Source organism: Fomitopsis serialis (assembly GCF_022376445.1).
Source record: "Fomitopsis serialis strain Sig1Antser10 chromosome Unknown B0H18scaffold_129, whole genome shotgun sequence".
NCBI classification, from domain to species: domain Eukaryota; kingdom Fungi; phylum Basidiomycota; class Agaricomycetes; order Polyporales; family Fomitopsidaceae; genus Fomitopsis; species Fomitopsis serialis.
Genome location: NW_025955089.1, coordinates 1 through 27710, shown reverse-complemented (window position 1 = coordinate 27710; position 27710 = coordinate 1). Strand labels below are relative to the sequence as shown.

General features: G+C 54.8%; 4 protein-coding genes across 4 annotated transcripts; 1 reads left to right on the top strand and 3 right to left on the bottom strand.

Annotated features, from left to right (window-relative positions):
- Nucleotides 1-6299: 6299 nt before the first annotated feature.
- B0H18DRAFT_1107822 (uncharacterized protein) lies at nt 6300-9648 on the bottom strand (the record flags this gene model as incomplete). The annotated part of the gene is made up of 10 exons (XM_048032726.1): nt 6300-7055; nt 7129-7756; nt 7813-7909; nt 7966-8141; nt 8198-8327; nt 8395-8626; nt 8692-8893; nt 8960-9118; nt 9193-9499; nt 9542-9648. 10 exons carry the CDS (start codon nt 9646-9648, stop codon nt 6388-6390), a joined length of 2706 nt encoding a protein of 901 aa, XP_047887345.1. The 3' UTR covers nt 6300-6387.
- Nucleotides 9649-10070: 422 nt separating this feature from the next.
- Nucleotides 10071-14861, top strand: B0H18DRAFT_1215311 (uncharacterized protein; the record flags this gene model as incomplete). The annotated part of the gene is made up of 15 exons (XM_048036627.1): nt 10071-10397; nt 10452-10473; nt 10537-10780; nt 10846-11146; nt 11207-11494; nt 11556-11729; nt 11781-11915; nt 11976-12465; nt 12530-12651; nt 13101-13164; nt 13232-13640; nt 13708-14030; nt 14089-14185; nt 14245-14298; nt 14358-14861. 15 exons carry the CDS (start codon nt 10071-10073, stop codon nt 14536-14538), a joined length of 3231 nt encoding a protein of 1076 aa, XP_047887344.1. The 3' UTR covers nt 14539-14861.
- A 357-nt stretch (nt 14862-15218) lies between these two features.
- B0H18DRAFT_1040040 (IKI3 family-domain-containing protein) lies at nt 15219-20329 on the bottom strand. Its single transcript, XM_048030522.1, has 25 exons — nt 20180-20329; nt 20133-20142; nt 20008-20064; nt 19929-19958; nt 19873-19908; nt 19648-19834; nt 19219-19593; nt 18955-19057; nt 18814-18906; nt 18207-18758; nt 18042-18151; nt 17687-18021; nt 17479-17637; nt 17259-17425; nt 17074-17207; nt 16933-17020; nt 16755-16849; nt 16638-16701; nt 16441-16578; nt 16267-16391; nt 16052-16214; nt 15873-15999; nt 15693-15820; nt 15525-15637; nt 15219-15504 (listed from the first exon to the last, which is right to left on the bottom strand). The coding sequence occupies exons 1-25, from the start codon at nt 20238-20240 to the stop codon at nt 15349-15351; spliced, it is 3606 nt and encodes a 1201-aa protein (XP_047887343.1). The 5' UTR covers nt 20241-20329; the 3' UTR covers nt 15219-15348.
- An 834-nt stretch (nt 20330-21163) lies between these two features.
- On the bottom strand, nt 21164-22322 carry B0H18DRAFT_1087451 (D-isomer specific 2-hydroxyacid dehydrogenase; the record flags this gene model as incomplete). Its single annotated transcript, XM_048032170.1, has 4 exons — nt 21164-21367; nt 21420-22121; nt 22189-22247; nt 22298-22322. The coding sequence occupies 4 exons, from the start codon at nt 22320-22322 to the stop codon at nt 21164-21166; spliced, it is 990 nt and encodes a 329-aa protein (XP_047887342.1).
- Between the last annotated feature and the right edge of the window lie 5388 nt (nt 22323-27710).

The window sequence follows — 27710 nt, the reverse complement described above, 5'->3', positions numbered from 1 at the left end:
AGGAAGGTCATTGACAGTGTGGAGACAGCTGGATGAAGCACGGTCTCTTGCAGCAGATTCACGTTGATGTGCGCGTAGGGGATCGGCCCTGGTGAAGCATCCGTGGTCTGTTTGAGCTTTCTTGCTTCTCATGCTGAGCTTGCATCGCAATGACGTCGCCCTCACTCGCTGAATGCCATGCTCGCTCTAAAACAGTACTGATTGATATTTGCCAGCCACCTTCCACACGTTGAAGATACACGTTTGAATCCATCATAACTTACCCTGCCACCCACTCATCCACATCCCTCAGTCGCCCTCACGTCACCCTCGTGTCTACGTGTTGCCCGTCCCGCCCTAGCCTACCATCTACGTCACCCTTTCCATCATCGTCACTCCCTGCCCTTTGGTCTTCGCCAGCCCGCACCATCCAGCCCTGCTTGCCCGTCTTCACCGCTGCCTCCGCATCCCTGTCACCCTTGCTCCACCATCCCATCACACCCCCCGCCAAAGTCTCGCTTGACACAACTTCAAGCCCATGCCCCGCCGTCTTGCCGCATCCACGGACACGCCACCGTGCACCTTCTGTAACCCCATCCCCTCGAGCTTCAAGCTTCACGGCTCATCGTCGTACGTCGACATGCACGTCCTCATGGCGTCGCCCCTCACGTCTATTAGTACGTACATCGTCTCGCGCCCATGTCCTCGTAACTGATGTTCGCCACGCCTCTTGCTTTCGTTCGCGCCACGGCCCAGCATTCCCGCGTCACCGAAGTTGGTCATTTTTGGCAACCGCAACACTGGGATTCGGCCGCATCGAGTGTGCCATTCTGAGAAGGGCATCCTCGTGCTGCACGCTGCTGCTGCCATGGCCCATCGTCCTGCGTTCCTCCCTCCCTCGCATTCAAGTTCGCACGCGGCACCCCACGCACATGGAGCTCGCAATCGCCCCGGACGAACATCGTCGTGGATAACGACTATGGAGTGTAGATAGTGGGACTACGTGTACTTAATACGCGACTCAAGACTGCAATAGATTCGAATACGTGCAAGCACTTTGAGAAGGGCCCGCCGCCTCGGGCCTGCTTACATGGCTTAGCACGCTGGCCGCCCTTAAGCCACATCCGCGCGAGGATGGTAATCTCGATGCTAATGCCATGGGCTCGTCATACATTGGGTGATGTGATATATATGTTGAATTAAGCCAATATTCAGCCTGAGCAAGTGATGTCTACCAGCCCGACTTAGGTCTACTCACGACGTGGTGGACATATGGAATAGAGATCAATGTATTGCTGAATACCATCCATACGATCGACATCTGCGAGATGCCCTTGAATACATTGTTGCTTGCTGTACGAGCGGGTCTCTACTGCCTGCTCGATCCTATGAAGAGAACACGGCAGCCGGCTGGAATCCATATATCCGCGCGGCGGGGGACCACATGTCTCAAAAAGGTAGATTATGGGTGGCAATTACATGAGTACTCTAAAACCCGTCGACCGACTTCCACATGTGGCATATTTCTGGTGGCTACGCGGGCAGGATTTGGCGGTGTACCGCGACATTGATATCGAACAGCACTTGCCAAATTAGGAAGGATCCCTGTTCGAGGATCCAACTGGCATGCGCGCTCCCTGAGCGGCCTGAGCGCGAGCCCACTGACGCTGAACCGGTAATGCAAACGGTACAGTAATGCAAACTGGCGGGTTTCTTCCTCCGTGTGCGCACGGAAAAATGTGCATCATGTCGCCACATGCTGTCTTACTTAGTTACTATTCTCTCGTACGCATTAAGAGCTACCTGCTCTGTGCACCTCAGGAAAAATCGAAAGGTGCGATTTCAGCGCCTATTCTGCAGCGCCAGTTTTGGCGGGCGAACACAGTCGCTCATTTGCAGACGTGCAGACGACATGTTCCCGCCCTCCTTCTGGCCTTGAAATATTTAAGGGTGTGCTCAAGATGTATGAAACTAAGTCTAGCAGGTTAAAATGGGAAAACCCTTTGTGTTGCGGGTGCAGGACAGTAATGCAAACGTGATTGCATTACCGGTTCAGCGTCAGTAGCTGAAGCAGCGCGGGACCTTCCCGGACCTGCTGTTTGATTTCCACCGGGACTAGGACACGACTCCACGGTACCTGTTCGTCGTCCGCCACCCCGATAGTCGCAATAATATCTGGCTTGATATCTGGCGCGCAACGATCCCGAGATAAAGGTCGAGTGTTGTGATAGTCGCGCCATTGTACGCCGTTCGTCTTCGCGTCAGACTTGGGTATGCATCAGGAACTTGCGCAATCTGTCTGACGGCCATCTCAGAGGCTTCAGAAGCCTTCAGATTGCTTCAGATTGCCTCAGATTGCTTCAGATCTTCAGCCCTCATGACCTGCAATTTTCGCAAGATATTCTCGTCAGATGAAATCCTCAGAGCCCTCAGACCTCGTCAGACAGTGCGTCAGATGCACAGCCCACCAGACACAATGCAATAAATCCAAATCTATTCTGGTCGTGATACTGGTGTACAGACTACATATACATGTATTACATGCTACATGAACCCGAAGGTGTACATGCAAGTGTTCAGGCGTTCGGGCGTACTCTGCAGACAGGGGAATGGGCAGGTCAGGAACCCACTGGCAGTGAGCAACCACGTATTCTAGCATACTCGCGAGTTTGACGACGGGCAAGTGAAAATGATGGTGCAAGTAGGCGTACAGCGATCGAGTTAGTGAGTAAGTGAGTACCTGGGTGAGCAGACGACGGATGAGCTCGCGAGCAGATGGGCAGGCTAGCGACAGGTGAGCAACCGGACGGACGAGCGAGTGAGCGGACGGGCGAGTGAACGGACAGGCGAGTGAGCAGACGGACAGGCGAGTGAGCGGACGGGCAGGCGAGTGAGCGGACGGACAGGCGAGTGAGCGGACGGGCAGGCGAGTGAGCTGACGCGCCACTGAGCAGATGCGCGAGCGAGTGGAAGGGCGAGCGAGCGAGTGGACGCGAGTGGACGGGCAGATGAATGGATGTTAGACGAGCAAGCTGACAGACGAATGAGTCGATAAGGCAAGCAAGTGGATGGGCAAACAGGCGCGTGGGCGGACAAGCGGGCGGGCGAGTGGGCGGACAAGCGGGCGGACGGACGAGTGGGCGGGCGAACGGACGAGTGGGCGGGCGGGCTCGTGAATGGGCTGGCAGGTGGCCAGGTGAGTGATAGCAAGTGAATGCCCAAGAGCCCGAGCATACGAGCGAGCAGGGTGGATGCAGATGGCTACTATTGCCTGGTAAGTCCTTGTGTACTGCGCTAGTGGACGTACTGGGGTGCCCGGCAGGCTCTTGCTCGTCGCAGTCCTGCTTGCTGAGCTGGGTCGTGCTGGGCTTGGACACGTCGTATCGGTGTGCAGCGAGTCGGCCTTCGTCGAACCGGTACGCGTCTGCGCGTGCTCTTGCTGGCGGGTCCGTGCGTGGCATTAGACTCGTCAGGCACATTGGTTGGTGTCCTTGCACACGCGCGCGTCGAGATTGTCTTCCCTGCGCGCGCAATGGGGCCGTCTCCGTCGCATTCGTCTCCGTCCGGTCGTCCTGGTGGGCACTCACTTGCTAGGGTTCAACAACGGGGTACACTCACCTCATTTTCTGGCCCTGTTGGCCGCAATCACCTTTCCTCCCTGCGTGTTGAACCTTCGCGAGCCTCCAGCGATGCTTTTGGCGCGTCACTGGAACTCGTTGCGGTCGCGTACAGCGCGGTCTTCGGCCATGCAGTGGTCCGGTTGATACGTTGTGTCTCTTGCGGACGGGCCCGCCTGTATGTACTGGAGGTCGGTTGGAGGTCGGCGGCGGGCTAGCGAGGGCGAAGCAGACAGGGAGGTGACGGACAGTGAGGGACCAGGGTGGACTCTGAGGCTCGAAGGAGGTCCGGCGAGCGCGCGTGACGTGTCGTGGCTGAGGCGCTTAGCACTTCTCGCCTCCACACGCACGCCCTCCTCCCTCCTCCTCGACGCCGACCAAACGTTGACTGGCCTTCATCACTACACGGTGGCGTCAAAACACACGCGAAACGCGACGGAGGCGCGAGGATAACACGGAGCGGAGGGAGGTGCGCCACGGAAGGGATGATAGGTGAGTGTGTATGCTCATTTGCCTGCCTACTCGCCAGCCCACCGCCGCCCTCTTGCTACCCCGCCTATCCGCCTACTCGCTCGTGCAGTCTTCCACCCACTCGCACGCACGTCCGTTCGCCTACTCAATCTGTCGTTAACAAATTCGCCTGCCTAGGTCCACTCTCATCCTCTCGCTATTCGCCCTCGTGTTCTTGCCTGTTCCCCGCGCTCTCTCGCCCACCCACTCGCTCGCTCGGTCACCCACTCGCTCGCTCGGTCACTCGCTCGGCCGCTCGCCCACCAGCTCGCTGTCTCGCCGTCGCTCCGCTTGCCCATAATCTATCTTATTTATCATCCCGCACTCGCACTCGCCCGTTATCCATCTCCCGCTGTACCGCCCGCCTACGGCCTTTTTCGCCCACAGTCCGTCGACCCTCTTGTTCGTCGACCCTCTTGTTCGTTGACCCTCTCTTCCATCGACCCTCTCTTGTCCGTCGACCCTCTCGCCCGTGCAGAACCGTATCACTGATTTCTTGTCTCGACCATCGCTGGCGGACAACATGTTGGCGGATATGCACCTCTGACTGGCGCGCCGCCGGGGTATGGAGGTGGTGGATATGGAGGAGAGGACCATCTACTGCCATTTCGACTGTGACCGCTCCGGCACAATCAACGTGCACGAGCTGCGCAACGCCCTGATGCAGTTCGGCTACAACCTCTCCCCGCGCCTGCTTGACCTTGTCGAGCGCAAGTACGGTGAGTTCTCGCCTGCCGCATCTGTGACCGCCCACGCTCACTGGAACAGTCCGTCGCTGGTCCCGGCATCACTGCGGGCATCACGTTCGACCGCTTCGTGCGCGCGTGCATCGCCGTGAAGCAGTGTATGTACATTACGGATCCACCTATATAATGTACCCTAGTGCTTGAATATGACAGATCAGTGTTACCTCGCGGGTTGAAGGTGTGCTATTATTCGTGAGCTATGTATTCTATTACAATAGATCAGTTGGGAGATTTGGAATTATAAGCCACTGTATATAGTACTGAACATAAAGGAATTGAAGCGAGACTGGGACAAGACAATCCGATAGTTTTTCTGACATTCTGACGAACCTGAGGTACTCTGAGTGCCTGGAGGTGTCTGATACTCTGAAGGGTCTCTGTCAGCCAGTCAGATGCTCAGAAATTGCCCGATTTGCTGATGTGTGGCCAGCGATAGATCGTGCGAGCGTGACGAACGGCGCATACAAATTGCTTTTGTGGTTAGTAGTTTGCTGGGTCGGGTAGCCTGACCACTGCTTCTTTGGAGCATTGTAACATCGGGATTTCGACGCGTTTGCGAAGACCTTGTTCATGATCTTGTCCGAGACAGGGAACATTCTCTCCAGAAAGCCAGCAACGTCACAAAACACATCAGTCGAGAGTTCACTGACGACGTCAAGTTCAATTGCGTTGGCATTCCAAGCCTGTATATGCGCTGGCGCAGACGATGGATGACTAGATGCGGTACAAAATGTGAGCTTCTGGCCTCGACACTGATGGGGATGCCCGGTCCGAGTCGCGGTGCTTCAAGTTCACAAGCTGGACCGTGGACATGGCACTTACTTCGAGGAGGTGGAAGAACTTGATTTGCAAAACTTGCACATCTCGGATAGGCAGAGATGAAGCAGAAACAAGGTAGTAGTCAAAGCAGTTACTGAAGAGCATGCGCATGGTCTTCCGCGAGTCAATGGATCGCAGTTTTGTGCTCGGCATTGTGATAGGGTGCACAAACATGTCCGTGTACTTGGCGGACCGGACTGGTGTCCTAGGATCAGCGGTCTTCGACATGAATCGAGTATGTCTTGGTGTTTTCCTGACCCGATCTTGTTGTTGATGTATGCCATAGGAACCGCAGCTGTTGATTCGCGTCATTGTCGGCATATACACGTCATCGCTCGGTGACCTCGGGTGGGACACCTCGATGTCGGTCATACACAAGCAGCAACAATACTTGAGAAGACCATTGCAGTGCCGGAGACATGAGTTATCATATTCTGTACCGTGGAACCCGCATCAGCAAATGTGCACATCACTTACTCAGTCTTACTCGCACTTACGGAGCTTAACAGACTTAATCATCTCCTTAGTCGACTTACTGGCTTTGGAATACCTGTGCCTCACAGGAGTGCCACGTCGTCAAGCAGCAATAAGAGTATAAGCATTCATTAAGCACATTTACAGCGCACTTCCGAAGCAAGATGATTAAGCAACATAAGCGGGCTGGGAAGTGGTCGCGGAGCCAATGTCGAATGTAGTACTAGTACAAATGACAGGAATCAGAAAGCTATCTCGTGAGCATTATGATCCGCGAATTTGTTGACGAAGTATGATCGGAAAGCGTCCAGCGAGTGTACGGCGTCGAAATTAATTGGTAGGAAGTCTTCACCATAGACAGGAATGAGATGTGCGAGTCGGAGAACTGAGTCTAGGTGTATGACAGATGTGTGGCGAGAGTTGTCTGCGTAGAGGTCAGGTTCAACCACCCACATACCTGTACAACCATCCGGCTCATCTTCGACGGCTTCAAACCACTCGACAAGGGCGCACGGGTACGTCGTGTCATCCTGTCGGAAGGAGAAGAGGAGTCGAACACGCGCTGCATGCATGCTCCGCATTCCTTGCTGTGAAGGGTCTGTGCCGACGAAGACGCAATCGTATCGGCCTGGGCCATTGTACCAACTCGATACAGCGCGGATGCGCTCGCGCCGCATACCACCGACTCCGGAAACATCGCTAGGTGCGTAGAATGTCGCGACGGCTGATGGGAAGACGCGTACTCTTGATCGGCTGTTGATTACTGGGCACTCCCGAAGGGAGACCTCGTCTCCTGGTACGTCGGACTGGGGGTTTTGCTGATCAAACAGGAAGCGGCGCAATAGGGACGGCAGTGCAGGTTGGCCAATGTGCTCGCTGAGGGCTTGGAGAGTATTAGGCAAACCACGAACTAGATTTATTGTTGGCGGCGCGCCGGTCAATCATTGGAAGTAAAAACTGAGTCGGAAAGGATATCGACATACCTGGACAACGGGCCAGTTCTACAAAGCCATGAACTGTCGGTCCATCAACTACGTCGTCTTCTTCGTCATCTCTCTCTTCATCCTGCGCGAGTACCGGCTCTTCATCATCAAGTTCACCCTGGGCCTCGGCCGCAATAGGTTCACCCATTGCTGGTGGATCATCCGCCGCGAGTTCCGCAAGCGCGGCCGATAGCGAGTCGCCTTCAAGCATTCCACGACGCTCGAAGTCTCGGCGCGACGCGGCGAGTTTGTCTAGGCGCTGATTCGTCAGGAGCATCTGCCCGAGTGGTCTGTGACGATTCGACCGGCGCCATGGTTCTTTGACGGCTTTGATGTGCTTAGCCTCGGTCATAGAGGAGCACAGACCATTCGGAGCCCCGAACTGTTGGATGTGTCGTATGTAGTGATCCAGGGCATGCATCCTAGGCAGAGAGAAGCCAGTAGGCCGGACACCAGAGTCCTGGAAGATCTGGCGATGGTGTCGGAACCTCTCAAGGGCAGTCTCGATTGCAATGAGATCAGTGTCGTCCAAAATTGAGCGACGCAGGAGATAACAGACTTCCATGAAGGCGGCAAGGGCGCGGACCATGTCATCGGGTACTATCCCGTTGATAGCAGGCAGGTAGACCTGATAATGCACATATTTGGTGGTTTTCGCGACGAATGAACACACGGTTGACATACCTTCATTAAAGCCTTTGAGTCATCCCCAGTCCATTGCTTGAATTCACGTCCCTCGTAGAATCGTCGCAGTCCCGGGAAGTAAGGTGTCGAAGCAATTCTAACCAAGTCATAAGTAAGCAGCAGTAAGTACACTCGACACAACGCATGACATACCGCCGATCTATTTCATCAAGTAGCTCCTTCGCACGCGCCTCGCCATGTTGTAGAGTCAGATACTCGCCAACCCATGTCACGAGATGATCCTTGAAGGCGCCCTTGATAACTTGGTGTAGGAGATCGCCCGATAAGAGTTCGTGGATATCTGCACGTGGGAAGTCGTTCGTGAATGGCTGCAGAGTGTGAATGAATCACTGTCTAAAGCAGGAAATGTGCGGAGACAACTCACAATGATGTCATGCACGATGCCGTATTCATCCCATAGGACCCGTGGATCTAACGCGTCGATAAGGGCTTCGGTGACAGCTTGAGTTCGACGATCGGCACCTGGACCAAGGTTTGAACGATGGGCATCACAACTGAAGGTCACATAGCAAAATCAGTGGGAAACACAAGCAGCGCGATTACAACAATATATCAGCTTACAACGAGCACCAGCCTTGGACTATACACGCCGCGAGGACCTGTTCAGGGTAGTCGGCAATGTATGGACCCAGGCCATACACAACACGTCGGTAATAGCCATCCCCACAACGGACGACGTCATACTGCTCTGCCATATATGGCCGCAAGCAGTCGAAGATCGCCGAGAGGCTGGAATGGAATAGCTGCTGCCGAAACTTGAGGAATTGCTTGGTTTTCTTGTGTACCCTGTTCGCTGGAAATAAGGTAAGACTTCGTACACGACTCGGATGACAGCAGTACAATTCGTACACAACTCACACTTCGGTATAGATAAGAAGCCAATAAGGACCAGTGCATCGCGGTGCGCGCGACGCACATTATTATGGACATTTCCGAGGGACATGTAGAGAGGGTAATACTCGTTTTGACCTGTAGCTACAGAAACGGTGGTCTTGTCGCTACCGACAACGAGGGGCCCGAACATCGCCCCATGCATTTTCTCGTCTTCTGCGATGATATCCTATTGCACGAGCAGAACAATTAGTACTAGATCATCCAATCGAGCTCAGCTACTAAGTGTACTTACTGCTTGTTCCCATGGCCAATTCGCTGACATGAAGTTGCCATACCGGCGTCGTGGCTGTTCCTCACCATCAACATGGACAAACTCGCGGTAGGGGACCTTATCAAATTCCTCTGCGATGTCCGCATTCCCGATGATGTGGTGAGCGACGAGACGCGGCGACTTGTACCAGACGTCATGTTCGGCAGTCATCCACGATGGAACATTCCCGTCAGGTTTGCGTCCTGAGTACTGACCGAGAAAGACTGCCATGGAATGTCACCGACAGTTGTCGCATCAATGACGTTCTCGAGATCAGTGTTATCGGCGAAGGGTGGATTGTCGTCATGCTTGAGAAGGGATGCTGCCCAAAGGTTCATTAACTGGTTAATCTTCGCCTGCGGCATCTGACACTTCTTGTAGAGGAAGTTAGCGACCTCAAACTCGTTTCGGCTGTCGTACGGATTCCAGTTTGTAGGCTCGGGATCAAGCCACGGCGGCGGAGGTGCATCTGCCGGAAGGACATTGCCATCGGCGTCACATCCAAGGCCTTCGTACAGTGTCCTAGTCAGTGAAAAGAGTACGAGAAGACAGTGCCGATCATACCTGTCAGGCGGAGTGGTACTCGCGGAAGTCAACAGGGCGCCGAGGCTCGCCTTCGTCTGGATGATCATTGTCGTGGCCCAGTGGTTCATGGCCATGAAGGTGGTCATGCTGAGGATCTTCCGGGGTTTCCGAGCGACGGGGAAGGCGAGGCTGCCCAAATGACAGCGCAGGTAAATGAACAGCGTTGAAGTGTTGAGTGCGACCAGATGCATTCATGGACATATGATTGCATGTCGGAATCGAACAAGCAAGGTGCCTTGGTTGGTGCTGACGGCGACGACTCGGATGCATCGTGGATGAAGAGGAAGGGTCTTGAGGGTGTACGGGCTTGGGTATAATCTGATTGCAGGTGCCCGAGACGACCTGCAGATCACGCTTTTATCTGCCGGAGTTCAAACAAATGCGGCGAGTTGCTGCCAGCGCATCTCGCCATACGAGTGTACGACATTTCTCCTTTCTCCCATCTATCTTACATTTTCCTTCGAACTTGAATCCTTTCACCCTCGCTACTTCTGCTGCCTGCAACGCTATGGTCAATACACGTCCCTCTAATGCTTCGAAGCATCCGGGAAATCCTGACCTCAAAAATCCACGGCGACCGTCGAGTGAGCTGGTTGCTGAGCGCCTCGAGGCCGAACAGGAGCAAGCGGCGGAGGCAGCCACACAGGCTAAGAAGCTTGTGCATGTTGCGAAACTACAGAATACTGCACATAAGGCAGAGCTGAAGCGAGCAAAAGTAGGAAACAAACCTAGTACTGCGTCCCAGTCGAAGACCAAGAAGCCTTCCGCATCGGGTTCCAGTGCTGCCAAGAGTACTAGTACTCGAGCTCCTGCAGTGACCCCTCATCAACCAGAGGTTTGTCTGCAGTTCTGTTCCAGAAGAGTTAATGATACTCACATATTGCATCAGAGCACGATCTTGCCAGTGAATCGTCAGTCATTGGACTGTACAGTATCAGCATCGATTTGGACACTGATGCACTGGTATCCTGTAGAATCCACGGACAAGCATCAGTCAGCGCGTAAGTCGACGAAACCGGGACGCGATGCTATTACCGAGACCAGAGAATTGTTGAGTGCATCGGGGCAGCAATCCCGCCGCACAGGTACAAGTGCGGCGACAAGTGCGAGTGGGAAAGGAACAACCGTTACGAGCGTCAAGTCCGCCGCCGCTGGTGGCTCAAAGCGCAAGGCGCCTGACAACAATGGTGCAAGTTCTGAGTCCGCACGTCCCAAGCAGTGAGTGTTGACATGGCTATATGCTCTGTGAGTGTCAGCGAATACTAGATACTCACTCAATCCAGGAAACCTGCGAAGAAGTCAAGGACGAAAGCCCCAGCCGGTGTACGACCTGACTGGAGTTCTCAAGCTCAGGCTGTCACTCCGTCTAAGGCCACCACTACTCCTGCCAAACAACAAGCCATCTCTCTTCCGAGGGCTGCTATACAGGTCGCGCGCGAGTGGTCGAAGTTGCAGCCACCTCAAGTCAAAGGAAGTGACGATGAGTCGGGCCCGCCAGGCGAAGTCTTGAACGGAGGATACGCAAGCGATGACGATGACGAGACGGCCGCTCCAGAGAAGGGTGACGTGCGTACTACAGCAGAGGTACGCAGTCAATGAGCTTCGTCGTCTGTGCATACATGACAATTCGTCCCTTACCTGTAGGGAATTGTCACCATCACGCACAACTCGAGTGGCCTGGACAAGGGCGTCACAAAAGGCCGTAAACGCGTTGGTGTCTCGCACTACAAGAACGAGGATCTCCCAGCTGCCTGCCGCAAACTGTGGCGCAATACGTACGTTCCAACCATGTATGACATGTATGCTACCGGCAACGACCCTTGGGATAACACTGCGAATAACCGCATGGTCGGAAACCTTACGTATGTATGGGAGAAGGTATACAACACACCTGTCTCGTCGGAGGATATTCGAGGGCCAATTCTTGGAGTGGTAAGTATCGAATGTTTGCTGCGATGGCGAGCATGACTCACCTGGAACGATTATCTTCTAGATGAACCAACGCCTCGCCGAGTGGCGTAACAAACTCGCCGCCGCAGCTATCAATGTTGTTGTGGGACATTTCGAAGACGGCGGCGAACAGTATTCGTCGCCAGAGTCTCGCGCGAAGTTTGTGAAGTGGGCTCTCGGTCCCAAGAAGCTATTCATATGGCAGGCAACGACCCCGGTATGCAGTTACCTCGATCATGCAATCATATTGGTTGATCAGGCCCCCCAGAAGCGAACAGGCGCATTCCAATCTTCACTGATCATCAAGACCTTCGCAACGCACCTCACAGAAGTTCAAGGGACCGTCGGCTCTTTCTTCAAAGGCTATGAGCCACAGGGGGCACTTGCACTCACTTGTGTCGCGGTAAGCGCCATTCCAGAAGCTGATCAGTGGCATGTAGTACTCACTTGGCTTATCATACAGCTTGAGCGAGCGTTGATGCTCTTTGAGACTGGTGTACACCACGTGTCGGATCCAGGCGATACCAAGCGACCCGAGTTCAATGCCAGTATCTGGTATGATGCAACAGATGGTTACCAAGGAACTATCGCACAACTCAAGCCCGAGGTCTGGGACGCGATCATCGCTGCCGCAGAACCATACGCGAAGAAGGGCAAAGCTCGGCGCCTTGGACATTCAGCAAGTTCTGACTGCGACATGGGGCCAGAGGATGATCGCGCCAGGCTTCTCGACAGCTCCGACTTGGAAGAAGATGACGGTGAGGTGGCTGCACATTCCGAGCCACCCAACGAGGACGACAGCGACCCAATCGTCGGGGATGTGGAGCCTGAGGCCGTCGACAACTCCATGGAGGTAGAGGAAGATACGGCGAGTATGTATGGGTCGGACACCGCTGCGGGTCAACAGTGTCATTCGCCGGTTGAATGCGAGCCATTCGAGGAAGATGACGGCGGTAAGTACCAAATGCAGTGATGCATACAATCGGATGCTGACGTCTTGATACAGCATCTATGCAGTCGGAGTGATCGTCTTGATTCCAGCGGCTTCATATCGCCACGTCCGTATACCCCTTGTCATGTTTTCCGAGTCTCTGTCGCAGCTGCACCCCGAGTCCCCGCCGACTGCATATTCAGATCTGGTACTAATCAACATACTGTCCATTCATTACGTTGTCATCATCATCGCCGAACTACTAATTTGCATACTGTACATGAACTATAGCGCGCCATCTCGGCAGTATTCCATGCACTGTACATTCACTAGACCGCTATCATGCGTAATGCGGCCAAAATTGGTTTCCGCACCTGTTCGTACGACCTAATGCAATGCTACTTCGTGGCTATTGACGCGTTTTGAGGAACTTGAGTGCCGGCTTATCTCCTTTACAATGCTGCTTAGAGCTGCTTATGTTGTCTTGATACTAGCTTAAGTCGTCCTTACTAAGGCCTATCAAGGCTCGACGTCTTAATCAAGAGAATGGGCCTTGTTGATTAAGCAGATCTCCTTAGCGTCTTACAGTGCTTTATCGACTTATTAAGGCGTGTAAGGACCGAGTAAGTGACCTGTACATTTGCTGATGTTCCTTAGGAAGCACTAGGATGGAAGCAGTCTATCCGCGACTACATAGCAGCTAACCGTGACCGCGTCAAAGGTGCGCAGCCATTTTGCCTACACATTCATCTCGTCATCTGGTTCGTTGTAACCCTCTCAACACTCAGGCGCACCGTCCGACAACATCGTCTTCTACGAGCTCTACCAGAGCCCCGCGCAACTCCGCGCACGCACGCACCCCGCGCTACTAGCCACGCAATCCGCGCTGCTCTCACTCTGGCACAACTCTGCACGCTCCTCGTCCGCGTCCGGTCGTCCGCGTCAGCCTACGCACGCCCCTCGCCTACTTCGATCGCCTCCGCATCCGCCCGCCCGGACCCAGCGTCTTCACCCTCGGCCCGCACGTCGACAGCGGGGCGTGGAGCGCTGGGAGGACCCGGGCTTCCGCGCGTGCTTCAGCAAGATTCTAGAGCATGAGGATGAGAATGGGGTGGTGGACGTGGAGGCGTGGAGGAAGCACGATGCCTTCGACGTCGCACCGAGGTTGGACGCGAAGCAGGACTTGTATGACGCGCCGTGAGTGTTCGCTGCTCTCACAGCACCCTCGGTTGCGGGAGATGACATATTCTGACATGCGCCTCAGGAACCAGTGTTCTGTGTTCCGCCCCTGGCAGGGCTGGACAGCGCTCTCGAGCACGGGCCCGCGCGAAGGCACGCTGCAGGTCTTCCCCATGATCACGCTTGCAGCGGCGTACATCATGCTCCGGCCGTTCTTCGCCCTCCGCGCGGGCGCACCCGCGCACTCGCTCGCTGCGGACGACTGGGTGCTTGACCTGGAGAGCACGGAGTTCCCCGGGAGCGTTCCCCGGAAGGCGCAGGAGCTCAACTCTCAGAGCCATCCGCACCTATGCTTCGACAAGACGCTCGTGAGCATCCCGAGGGTCGAGCCTGGCGACCAGGTGTACTGTGAGTACTTCTCATGATGAGGCGTTGGGGCGTATGGCATGGCTGACGGACTGGATAGGGCATTGCGATGTTGTGCATGCGGTTGAGAGCGAGCACAGAGGAGCGGGAGACTCATCTGTCCTTTACATCCCAGCTGTTCCGCTGACGGAGAAGAAGTGGGCTCATCTTTTGACAACAGTCGTTGTATATCCATGGCTGATGACGACCCAATCAGCGCCTGGTACCTCCGCGACCAACGAGCTTCGTTTGCGCGGGGGGTACCCTCTCCGTGAGTTGCCATGTTCGGATTTCCATACGCCAGACGTTCATGTTAACGACAATCTGCAGAGACTTCCCTGGTGGCGAGGGCGAATCGCAGTTTGTAGGCCGAATCGGTGTTGACGACATCACCGGCGTACACACGCGGCGCATGTTCGGCCTCGCGCCGTTCGAGCAACCTGCAGATGCGTCCGCAGGGGAGAGGAACCTCATTGAAGCAGCGAACCGTATTCTGTTTGAACAGGCGTGAGGTCGGTCTGAGGTTGTATTCAACTGAGATCTGCCTTTGTCTCGAGTTGATGCTGTACTTTTCTTGCATGTACGAATATATCCGTTATCAGAACAGTCTCGCGATCTCGCGAGTAACTGTCCCTTCGAACGATCTGAACTATGTCGAATGCAGGGCATATAACCCTGGCGAACGGGAGGAGAAGTGCAAAAGACTGTATCCTGTTTGCTGCTATTTCGAGCCTGTCTCGCTGTCCGGGGCGTAGGACAAGTTTCGCTACGGCACCGCGATTAGGCGTGCCGTGCAGGGCGACATAGTAGTGTGCCATCTCAAGCTACGGTGTCGCGAACTGGAGCACCACAATAGACGCAGTACTAGTATGACATCGCTCACTCGCCCCAAAGGATGATGGGCCTACGCCGATCTGCGCAGGTACACCGGGCGGAGACGACCTCACGCAATTGATCAGTCAATATGTCTCCACCGATCTAAGTGAGTCGCGTTAGACGTTTCGTCAAGTGGGCCATTCGGCAACCCAGTTGAGGGTCAAGATGTTCAGAACGTTCGACAAGAGGGGGTGGAGGAGGAAATACCATCTATAGTGCTACTTAGGTGCCCAAAGACAGGCGGGCCAGGCAGACATAGACAATTCCTTCCACCTTCGTGCCTCAGGATATCCTTCTCTAGTCAATAACAGCACCAGGGCACTTGAGACGATCTGTGCGACGTCTAGGACATCAAACAGTCGTAGACTTTTTCTTTGATTGGGGTTTCACTGCATTCTAGGGCTACATCACATTGTTACACTGCAGTTATCCATCTCACATTATGTTATGCGGGCAGCCTCAGATCCCACTCGCGCTTCACAAACTCTGGCTTGCTGACCTTCTCGACGGCGTTGATCTGCCGTTGCTTCTCGTACTCTTCCATCCGCGCTGCCCACCCGTCGAGTGTGGATTCCGCTGCATCATCACCCTCGGGCGCCGGCTTTGTCCAATCTCTTCAACGGCATTGCGCAACTCGTCCTCGAACGACTGAAGGTCTGTTTGAAGGGAGCGCGCCTCAGTCTGGTGATCCTCAGTGAACTGAAGGAGATGCGGGAGCAGGCTGGCCGCGTCAGCTGTATTGAAGGTAATGTAAGTCAGAGACCTTGCAGCGAGGAGGCGACTGCAAACCTTGAGTAGTGTTGAACCTGCCTACGAGTTTGGTGACAGACTTCAGGAGGTATTCTTCTTCATCGACAGTGCCCTTCCTTCCCGAGCCAACCTTGCGCTCGAGCTTCCGCTTTGAACGCGAGCTCCGCCTAAAGTCTGTTGGTTAACAGCCACACAATAGACTTGTTGCGTTGCACGCACTTTGATGTAGTCCGAGAGACTGAAGAAGGCGCTTGCGTGTAGCGCGTAAATGCAGTCGGCGCCATTGACACATCAGTCATGACATCGACATCGTGCAAATTTACGTCCTCTACCCCGTAGAATGCGTCTAGAAGAGCATGTCAGCCAATCCAGCAAACAGAAACAGGCTGTTTTTTTACCCGGCTCTTCTATTTTACGCACGCGCAGTTCACGGAGTCGTGCGACTTGTTTGCGCAGCTGTTCCCTCATCTCGCGTAGGTCCTCTGCCAGCTGTGCTCGACACTCCAAGCCACCTGGGTATACGATATCTACCAGGAGCTCTGGATGGGATCTCAAAGCTATCTGATGAGGTATGGATGACATGAGATCCCAGATTAATTCTTCTGCCACTCACAATTCGGCGCGCTTCTGAGAAGTGGCTCCCCTCCACAAGTGTCTTGACAGCTTCCCTGACATCTTCCGCATAGTCAAGCAAGGTACGGGCCGCATCCATGTAGCGCTTCTTCGCAGCAAGATCCTCTGTTACAACCGTTAGCAGAGTATACGACTACAACGCAGGAGTACGAACCCGCAACGCGATATGCCATGGACGACAACTCGTCCGGTGGAAGCTGCTCCTGCAGTGCAAGCTCGAATAGCTCCGCCCATTCGAGCGCTCTCTCATGTGCAATCATGGCCTTCCTCGGTTTGGATGCTTGGCGGAAGACTAGCATTCTGGTCAGCACATGTATGACGAAGGTCAGGAGTAGAGGTGGCGCTACGTACCGAACGCAGCGGACCTAAAGTCCCTTCGCTCGAAGAGCCAGTCACCGTAGATGTTGAGTATCGCCTAGGACATTGACGTGAGATCTAGATCCGGCAGCACCGAGATTCAGGTCCTACCTTATACTGATCCGTTGGACGCCAGATTGCCAGCGCTGCATCGTAGAGTTGATGCTTCTCTACGTAAGTCATGGCCTCTTCGAACCGATCGGCTCCTGTTGCACCCAATGAGAGACATCCAGAGATCATAGGTTTCCGTCTTACCAGCCTCACTGAGATGCGTGAGAGCCTCTCGTACGCTTCAGATGGTCATCTATCCTGAATCGCTGGTAATGAGGATCGAGAGCCCGCAGTTCTCGGAGGAAGGGAAGATATTCCCTTGGATCCTGTTCTGTGAGTTAGGTGATACGACTGGAAGCCATGTAAAATGGTGACATACCTTCTGTGCGTGCTGTGCGATCATGAGTACAAGCGAGAAATCATACATTCCGAGCGCTGTCTCGAACAGCTTGTCGGCGTCAACCAAGAATATGATGTACTTCACGGCTTCCTCAACAAGCTGGGGGTCACTCTCTGCGAAGGTTTGTTCGTGGAGCACAACTTCGAGCGGAGTCTACCACGCACCTTTGAGACGTAGAAGCAAGGAGAGCGCAGCTTCGTGATCCGGAGGTCTTTTGACGGCGTGGGCGGTCAATACAGAACTGACATATCGCTTCAAATCCCGCTTCTCGAGTTCCAAGCGAATGCCGTCACACAGCTCCGATACAGTCTCTGCTGAAAGACCACCTTGCCTGACAGGTACAAGGTCATGGCTGATTCACTGCACAGCGAATGTTCTACGCACCCAATGCTCGTGAGGAAGAGATTGATATGATCAACATCGTCTACTTGATCAACGAATCGTGGCAGATTGTTCTTGAACTGGTTTCGATCTTGCTCGACGAGAACGTTCAAGTCAATTCGGTGCTTGCGGCATGCCGCAAATGCTTTGCCGTATTCGCCACTACACATCATCAGCCCATAACCCGCGCGATACGACCCACGAGGCATACCTGTTGATGTCTTGACACACGACCGCCATGACCAGCGGTCGAGGATTGATGGTTTCGAGGTTTCCGCGGGGCATTTGCAGGACAAGACTCATGGCGCTTGGTACAGCTGTGACTATGCGAGATCCCCTCTCTACACGTCTTGATTCCCATGTGGGTATTTCGGGAAGATCGGAGTCCGATGTCGGTGATGGGCATAGACCTGCGAGAGCGTCGAGAGGCGCAAACTGGGCGACGTGGGCAGTGGTTGTGTAGATGAGGAAGCCAGAAGCAACTGTGAACGACGTCGCATTGCTGGCGAGCGTTCGCGCAGACCCTTCTTCCAGAGCGACGTGGAGCTTTCCGCCAGGAGCAAGACCGATATAGAGGACGCCTTTGCGTCTTTATGCGTTGCGGATACCTGAGACGCAGTTGTGCAAAATTCCGGGAAGGAGCACCTGAGGATTGGGCTCAGGCTCCGTTGATCAACTGGGGTCGATGTATCAGGGGTATACAACGTAAGGAACAGGCAATGCATACGCACTCTCGAACACGTCGCCCAACGGTGCTTGCCATAGGACTCGGTCATCTGCCGACAGGAGTCGACCATTGCGGGACGGTAATTCAACCTCGACGATGCTAATCTGGCCATCGGGTCGAAGTGAGACTACGCAGACCACGTCAGGAGTTGATTCGGCCATGCTTGCAGCCAAAACAGCGAGGCGGGCGTGTCCCCTAGGCTGCTCCGCGGTGTCGATGTCGAGCGCTTGCAGCAGGACCACCTGGCGATACGAACGGGGAGTATCTAGCTTAGCCTCTACACTCAAGTCACCGTCCCATAACCTCTCAGGGGTCATGATCTTCCCTCGCCCTGGGCCGATCCTCGTGTGTAAACCGTGGACTGCCACGCGTCCAGATTCCCAGAGTAGAGCGAGGACATCCTGTTCAGAACCGAATGCGGCGTGTATGGGAACTGCGGTACGAGCATATTTTGAACCTAGGGGCTGCGAAGGCGTCGATGCCGAAAGATCCAGGCTGAAAGCACACATCGGAGGGGGCACATTCTGCGAGCGGAACGGAGTCAAGAGAACATTAGCTGTTGAGGATGAAGAGTCAGGAATTGTCGGATTGACGAGCTCTGAGGCACATACTTCCATCAAAGACAGCGACGGAGCCGGTGTCGTTGGGTGGCTGGCTACGAGACGCACAGGTCTCCCATACGTAAGTGCGCTGTATGATTTGAGCTGGGGCACAAATGAATCGCCGGTCGATTGAGGAATACATCCACTTACATGATGTGGTAAGAATAAGCTGAAGAGCGTCTTCGGGATGCCACGTCACGGATGTGAATCGCCCTGGATCCCCGGATGGCTCGCGTGGTGCTTCGATCTCCTGCTTGAGATACCTATCTTACGATGAGGAGTGAATCGAGGCGGTTGAGCCGTTGCTACGTAACGGGACTTACCAGTGGTAATTTCCTGTGGTCCACAATTGTACTATGCAAGGCGGTATCAGTCACGCGATAGCCTTTATTGCGAAGGGGGTGCCGATCTCACCGATATCCCATCGTCGCTCTCAATCCAGACGCTGAGCACGTTCGAGTCCGAGCTCCACCCTAGTTCCTTCACCCTGTATCCCCACTTCCTCGACGTCACAGTTTTGGCCAGTTTGCGCTTGCCATCGGCCCACTCCCGTAGCCCGAATTCGCCGTGTCTCAAGCCGTTACGTTCAAAGAAAACCAAATCGTGCCTTCCTTCCTTTCCCTTTGCAAGTCCGTCCTCACCCCCGAAACGCTGCGTGCTGGCTATGAGGTTGCCTGATGGCCGCCAGGCGAGTGCATGCTCCAGTCCGGCAACGGGCTCTGCTGTACTCGAGAGTGCTCCCTCGCGGGAATATACTCGGAGCATCCTGCGAGAGCGCGTGTTCTCACCCTAAGAGGTAGAGACAAATGAGCACCAACACGTCTCACATGCAATCAGGCTCACAGTTGCAGGACAAACCGCAGAAACGGCGAAGGATGCGCCGTCTCCACGCCAACTAATGCGGGGTATGCTATCGTCGTCTGGGCTAGTACCAACCGCAGATAAGTCGAAGCCGGCCTGTGCAGCGCTTTTTCCGAGTGAACCATGGAATGGGTTTTCTTGTCTCCCCAGCCGAGCGCGATTGGAGCATCTGCACATGTTAGCGTGCGCACAATGCCAAGTGGTCACAACAGACCTTCTCCAAAATCGCTAGGATGCAAGGGACTTCAGTGAGAACATCGAACGTAGACGTCATGAGAATAATTTCTCGTCGCCTGTATCGCAAATTCATTCGACCATCATGAGCAATTCCTCGTGATAAACTGACCTGTTGTCAGGACGAGCAATGAGTCATCGGGACCCCACGTAGCGCGGTAATGCCTGCTTCAACCGAGCCAACTATATCGAACTGGATGAATTGTCAGAGCCGTTTCAAGTCTGATAGAAACCTTACTTGCTCTTCGTCCTCCAAAGACAAAGACATAAATCCCATTACGAGTAATCAGGACGATCGTGCGCGTGTCTAGGAGGAGTCTCAAGCTGATTGCTTCATACATTGAGTTGACCTGCGACGTTGACCTGCCGACCACGGATTGGAAGAGACGGCATCAGGAATGCTATATACCGCAATCTTTGCAGGAAACTGGAAGATTATCCAGATGAAAACGCTACCCGAGGTCTGATCGAAGAACTGACCTGCCCGTCCTCTCGAGTAGCGAGCTTCCATATCTCAATCTCGGACTTGCTGTCATTGCTTGTGTTCTCAGAGGCAACGAAGAAAGCGTCCTCATCCACATCAACGACGATGCAAGAGATACGTCGTTTGCTGGATGAACTTTGTTCAGGTGATTGAAGACATGTCGGGATAATTTTCCAAGTCGAGAGGTTACGCATCCGTGCTGCTACAGCATAAGTTATATCAATTAGGAGACAGGCATATCGTCATTACGCACTGCACTTCCAGTTGTCTGGACAGCAAGCTACAGCGCCGTTGAATGGACCTTGGTCTCCGGAAGACGCTCAAGAGTCAAATCTTCCGAGTTGGCTGTTGTGGCTGAAGCGTTGAAGATCGAGATTGAGATCTGCGCTGGCGCCCACTCAATCTCTGACTCGGAGGAACTTTAATTACGTATTGAATATTTGGCGTATGCATAGCTGTTCAAACGTTCATGGAGAGGTTGGACGGGATGTCCGACAGTATTACCACCCAGTACTCAGCAGGTCTTCCTACTCCCGGTTCCTATAGTAAGTTGTGTTCATTAGGCTGGCCCTCGAAACACTAGTATTTAGACCAATCTAGAGCAAATTTTGGGCTCAGTGCCACAGGAATAAACCATGCTCATCGAATCAGCAATACGTGAATGACAACGACCTTGGATCCGTCAACTGAGACTCAAGACTCTGTATTCCATATCATGATATTCACAATATTCACAGTGCATCGCATCAGCTCCGTCGACCCGGCCTCCTCGCCCGTAAACTACCTCAGCTCCGGTACGAGGTCTGTTCCTTTCCCCACAAGGACGAAATCACGCAAATTCCCGAGAGCGCGTAATTCCATCTTCTTGACGCTGTCTGCAGTAGCTGTCCCTACGTGGGGAAGCAGAACCGCGTTGGGAATATCGTACCAACGCGGGTCAATGTTCGGCTCGTTGTAGAAGACATCAAGACCAACGGCAGATAGCTAGTACGCGAATTATCAACATTGGTCAAACCAAAGATGACTCTGCACATACGTGGCCGTCCTTGAGAGCCTGCATCATGGCCTCTTCGTCGATGACCTGTCCGCGTGCTGTGTTGATGATCACAGCACCCTTCTTCAGCTTGCGAATCATCCTGTCGTCGACAATGTTCCGCGTCTCCTCTGTGAACGGCACATGGACGCTGAGCACGTCTGCCTGTGCGAGCATATCGTCGAAGTGATCCTTGTCATAGTACTCGCACCACTCCGGTGCGGTCGTGACCTTTCGCCGGTTGTGGTAGAGGACGCGCATTGGGAACGCATGGACTAGTTCGGCGAAACGTAGTCCAATGCCGCCTAATCCGAGGACGGCGACGGTACGCCCGGTGAGGTCGTGCGCGGTTGCAGCAGAATGGGATCTCTTCCAGTTACCTGCACGCAAGCTCCGCTCAGCCGCGGAGAAGCCTCGCAACGCAGATATCAGCAGGTAGAGCGCGGTGGTCGCTGTCGCGTCGTCGACAGCTCCGGGGGTATTTGAGACACCAATTCCACGCTCCTTGCAAGCGACGACGTCGACTTTGTCGTAGCCCGCACCCAAGTGCGCGATCCACTTGATAGTGGGAGAAAGCCTGCTGATCAGCTCCTCGTCGAAGCGACCAATGCGTCCGATGGACTGGTTGCGCTCGAAGAGCCCGATCGCGCGTTCCAGCTGGCCTCCAGGATGAAGGGAGCGAATGAAGTCGTCACGATTTGCAGACTGGTCTAATTGCTGTTTCTATTGGTCTCCTAACTGGACATTTTGGAATACATGAGGACGTGCTCACCAGAACTTCTGCGACGCCGTCAAACATCGCTTTGCACTCATTCTCGTATGCAACGGGGTCTGAAGCGTAATTGATATCTAGAACCTGGTCATTCAAGATACGCTCTCACCGCATAAAACTAGTCGAGGTAGCATCTTGGCAGCAGTTGTAGGCTGACTCCTTGTCGGAGAGGTGACGACCGTTGCACTTCTGAATCCTCGACTTGCGCACCGACACGAGTCACTGAAAAGTCGGGTCAGGAACATCATGCCCGACTATTCGCTCCGTGACTGGGTCCATAATATTCTAGTGGTGTCCGCCGGAGTGCCGTGATGATCGGCGACCCGCAAGTATATTGGGACTGGGACTGATAACGACCCGTTCTGGCAAGCACCGATGAACGTCCGCGACGATATACCCGGCCCATCGAGACTCACTCCATAGACACTGGCCATGACTTTGCAACTCCTCCATGGGTCACTGACGCGGGCGTTTGGCAACAAGAGGAGTCTCGTCAACGAACGTCGGATACATACTTGCATTGCCATGGCTTGGCCATGGCCCGGAGATCCATTGCCCATTTCTCACGTTCAGACCAGGTTCAGACTTCTGAGTTACGTTCAACGTTGCCACTTATCTATCTACGTTGCTGTCTTCGGGCTAGGTCGAGTAGTGTAGCGTAGTGTAACTACTATGCAACCAATCGTGGTCGCAGTGATCCTAGGCGGAGAGGCCGCAATTGGAGCTGCAAGGTGTTATGTGTGTAGCGGGTGCGGGGCGCAGCCCTACGGGCTGCCCGACCCAAAACGGACCTCCGGGACCTGGAGGGCAACGGGCGAGCTGCGATACCCGGGTTGAAGAAGCTGTGGCGACGGGTTGCGGCTCGGCCGTTGCTCCCAAACTGAAGTCAACACACCTGATGTGCCGGCCCTCACTGCCTACAAAACACCGGGTGTTTGCGAGTCTGCCGGACGCGCCGACGGGGTCGTCGGCAGCGTGTACGTCGAGCGATAGGCTCGACGTACCCACTGCCATGCGGCAGTTCATATGAAACCGGAGCACGTCAGACGTGCAACAGTGTGCGTCCGACGTCCGACGCGTGGCCGTGCGGAGCAGCGGCTACAATGTATAAGTCGTCTCCGGCGACAGAGGTAGTGGGTACGACCTAAGAGTCGTCCCGAGAGGCGGGCACACCATGTTCACGGCCAGCAGGCGCACGATGGACTTCGCGTTCGTCGGTATGCCTGATGGTGTGGGCACTGGGGGCAGGGACGGCAAGGTAGGGATGGCCAACGAGGGCGTACCTGCAATGTTCGAGCGTTTCTGCTCGCCCCGCGCCCTTCGGTGCGACGGCATCCCTTGCGCCACGTTTCTCGATGTTCTGCGGGGTGTTGTTGCCCGGCGCTGGACTTGCGCGTGCGTCGTGCGAGTCCTGGGTCGTGCGGCTTTGTTGTGTGTCGCCACAGCCGCGAAGAGCCGTATTGAGGTCGCCAGATGCAATAGAGGGGGTGTGAGGGTCGAATGGAGGTGTCCCGGGTGGCGCTTGAGGCCCGGGAGAGGAAGGATATAGCGGTCTTGAACCGCTGGTGGGGTTGTCGGACGCCCCCGACTGAATTGGCGGCAGTTCAGTGGTCGCGAACTTGAGCTCGCCTGTCCGTTGGGACAGTGCGAGCGTCTTGATGAAGGGTCGGGCGATCGTGGTGGCGTCAACGCGAGCTCGTGATTCTTGAAGCCCTCGGTGTCGAGCGCGTCGCCAGCCTAGGCTCGTACCCAGCCGTTCTGGCGTAAAGAAATTCAAAGTCCGTCGTGGCACTTGTCCTGTTCGCCAGAACGGCTGGGCGAATTGGCCGCCCTTTACCTTGGTCGACCCGTGGGAAATGGGACTTGGAGAAAACGCGCGATAGCTGCCTTCTGGAGCGTCGCTGGTGTGTGGTCTGAGCCTCTCGAAATCGATATCTACATGGAACTGTATTGTATTACAGATTAGAAGTCGAGTACAAAGTCCTCTTGAATGTCCATGTCGAGTGCTACATCGCCCGCCGTCTCGAGAGACATGAAAGCTTGGGGCTCCAGGTCTTCCGGTTCGTCTTCATTCACGAAGTCTTCGTCGTCCGAGCCCGAATCATCAGGATCCGGTTCAACACTACACTTACTCGCCATCACTGCAACCAACGCCGAGCCCCTTCGCTCAATGGCCTCCAGTGGTCACGCCGTCGCAGACGGGTACACCAGCAACATCGACTCCAGCTACTAGCCAGCGACCAGCTATCTTCCGCATGCAATTGACGGCCGAGGATTATGAACACTCGACGTCGGCTTCTTCCAGAGGCGGACAGCCCGGGACGCGTGGTGGACGAGGACGAGGACGCGGGCGAGGACGCGGGCGAGGACAAGGGACCGAGGCGCGAGGTGGATGAGGACAATCCCACCACATCTACGTGTTCTATTCATGTCAGTGCTGTATATTCTAGCTGATTTGTATGTCTCGAACATACCTCCTTGTTGAATCGCTACTCGAGGATTGCGATATGACGTGCGGGAGACTCGCGCGCGATCTTCCCTTGAGGAGACGCAACACGATTTCTCTAAGTCCCGTTTCCCACGGGGCGACCAAGGTAAAGGGGGGCCAATTCGCCCAGTCGTTAGAGGCGCTTGTCTCCTTTTCGCACTCCGGTTACCTTTCCTGGCTTCAAAAGTTACCAAACAGAGGAGTGTCCAAAAGGAGACAAGCGCCTCATCGACTGGTTTACGAGTCTATCGCCAGCCGTGTCGACTCGGAGCGCGTCGTTGCCAAATACGTCGCCGGGCGCGTCGTTGAACACGTCGAGTGCATCGGTCGACGTGATTAGTATACGCATACTTTCTGTCGCGTCTCAGTTCTGAGCACGCGACCATCGAGCTTGCGAGTTCCTGCTCATACCTGCTGGACCGGCCGTTGGGTCGTGGCGGCTCATTGCCGTACTCGCCAGACTCGGGCTCGGGCATAGGCTCGGCGACAACGGTTGAGCCTAGTAGTGTATGCCCTACTCTTGGGAGTGTACCGAGTTGAGTCAGATGGGGTGGGGCAAATGGAGGACGCGAGGGCACGAGGACGCCTCGGGGTTCAGCCTCGGGGATGGTTATGAAGTAGCTTTGCGTCTAAGCCTGTGCAACAACGGGCGAGCTCGGAGCTGCAATACCCGGGGTGAAGGAGCTGGGGCGACGCGTTGTAGCTTGGCTACTGAGGTGTGTGGACCGTGGTTCACATCGTGTGGGTTGTGATCCGTGCATGTGGCACGTAGCCTGTAGCAGGTAACTGGTGGCCAAAGCATGTAGCAGGTAGCAGGTAGCATGTGGCCGAAACCTGTAGCGGGCGGCCGAAGCCTGTAGCACGTAGCAGGGCGGCCGAGGCCTGTAGCAGGTAACTGGGCGGCCGAGGCCTGTAGCACGTAGCAGGGCGGCCGAAGCCTGCAGCACGTAGCAGGCAACATAAAACACCTTTTTTTTATTATTATTGTTCTTCATCTCGTCTTTCGGGGCCTGCTCTGCGCCCAACCTCTGGACTTTCCTGTGCTGACTGGCTGCTTCCTAGCACCTGAGTGTGCGCTGCAGCCTGCTTGAGCCTCTGTGGTGGCGCATGGCTGTCTGGTTTGAGCATGGGACTCGGGGGAGTGGTTTTGGCACTGCCAGCGAGTTTGACTAGTACTGATGTTGGACTAGGTACTAGGAGTGCATTCCACAGGCTTTCAAAGATGAAAAGACGACCAAAGGCTGGGCGAAAGCTCGATTGCTTTCGCTAGAGTTTTGGACGTGGGCGCGCGACGAGAGAGGCATTGCGCGTCTACGCCCTGCATCACGCTACTTAGACTTAACTCTGCGATCGGCTCGGAGTCGTGCCTCGCCTCTCGCAGATTGCCAATGATGTATGGACCTTCGAGAAGACTGAACATCGATGCACGTCCGGTTCAAGATGACGATCGTGTGCGATGCCGTGCTGTGCTACAGCTTCGTTGAGGTAGGCCATTTGTTCTCAACTAGTACCATCCATACACGTAGGGGGTTGACGGAATGTATGTTCACCACTTCAACATATTCAACGTTGATGAGCCCTTAGCTCACCTACCCACCGAAAACGCCATTTACGGTCGATACAACGGTACACTAAGTCAGAACGGTCGACGCACTGTCCGTCCGTTCGAGGGAACCGCCCGATGTTCGAAGCTCAAGCGTCCATGTTCGGAACCCTTAGTGGCAGAGACAAGCGGTGTAGAAGCGTCGCTACATTGGTAGGACTCCGGAGCAAGTACATGGCTACGTCAACCTAGCTAGTGACGACCTCGGCAACTCTCGTATCTATGTCCTCGACCTCCACACCCATGACCACCACCCCTACCCCTACGAACAGACGGACCGGTGTCGGCGCCACGGTCAGTGTTGACGCGCTCGAGTAGGCTTTCGAGCAACCCAACGAGGGTGCCGTGCGTGCGGCGCTGGTCGACTGCGATGTTGTGAATTGCTCGACCCATGGCCTCGAGGTTATCGGGCAGCTGGCGAAAGTCGGACAGGATCAACGACTCGCGCTGATACTGCGGGTTCGCGAGGGGACGACGCTCGGCCTGGTTGACTTGTTCGAGCAGTACCAAGGTCTCGGACCACGCGATCGTAGGGTAGGGCGAACCTAGGATGTCTCCCTGGTTGCCATCGCGGTGAAAGACCTCATCGAGGTAACGCATCAACTCGTCGATCTCGGGGAACGACCTAGGAGCGGGAAGCGTATCGTTCGCCAGCAGGATGGCCCGGCTACGGGACTCGAACAAGAATCGCTGTTCGAAGGTCGGTTCGATGGTTCGAACGATAGTCTAAGTTCGGAGGCACGTACGATCATCCAACGGACTCCGTGAGCCCAAGCCAGCCACTCTCCGGGACTGTTGGCATCGTATCGCGGCTCGACAAGTCCCTCGGTCTTGAGGACCTCTAGGAGGCGGTAGTAGCGGGCAGCATACGCTTCGGAAGTTGGGTCGAGGTGCGGCATGTTCGTGTAAGCCAGGCAAACTCCTGCGGCTGTCTCATATCTTCGAGGACTGTCACCGGCTCCGGTTATGACCTTCACCGTTCGGGGACGGTCGCCCGTTATTCGGAACTTGCGGAAGGCCGAGTTGGATTCTCTCATGTGTTAGTAGGTCCGGGTCGAGGTTGTGACAGTCTCCGATTGGCTATTTTCCTTATCACTCTCATTCATCATTCTTGGATTTCTCTTGGCTCTCTTGGTCTTCGGACCGTATTTTCCTGTATATACTCTGGGACTTGTTCCCTTCGAATCTCAGAGACCCCCTTACCCTCTCAATCTCACCTCGCACCGCGAGGTTCGACAGCCAGCCAGTACGTTCGAAAGTCAGCAAGTTCGCCAGTCAGTCAGTACGTTCGAAGCCAGTCAGTCAGTTCGCCAGTACGTTCGCCAGCTCGTAGTGCCCCGAGAGGCTCTACACTTCTTCTCCTGCCGTCGCTCGCCTTCCTTGTCACCGTTCGTTCGACACGTCTGTCGAAACCCTCCCTCCTACCTTCGA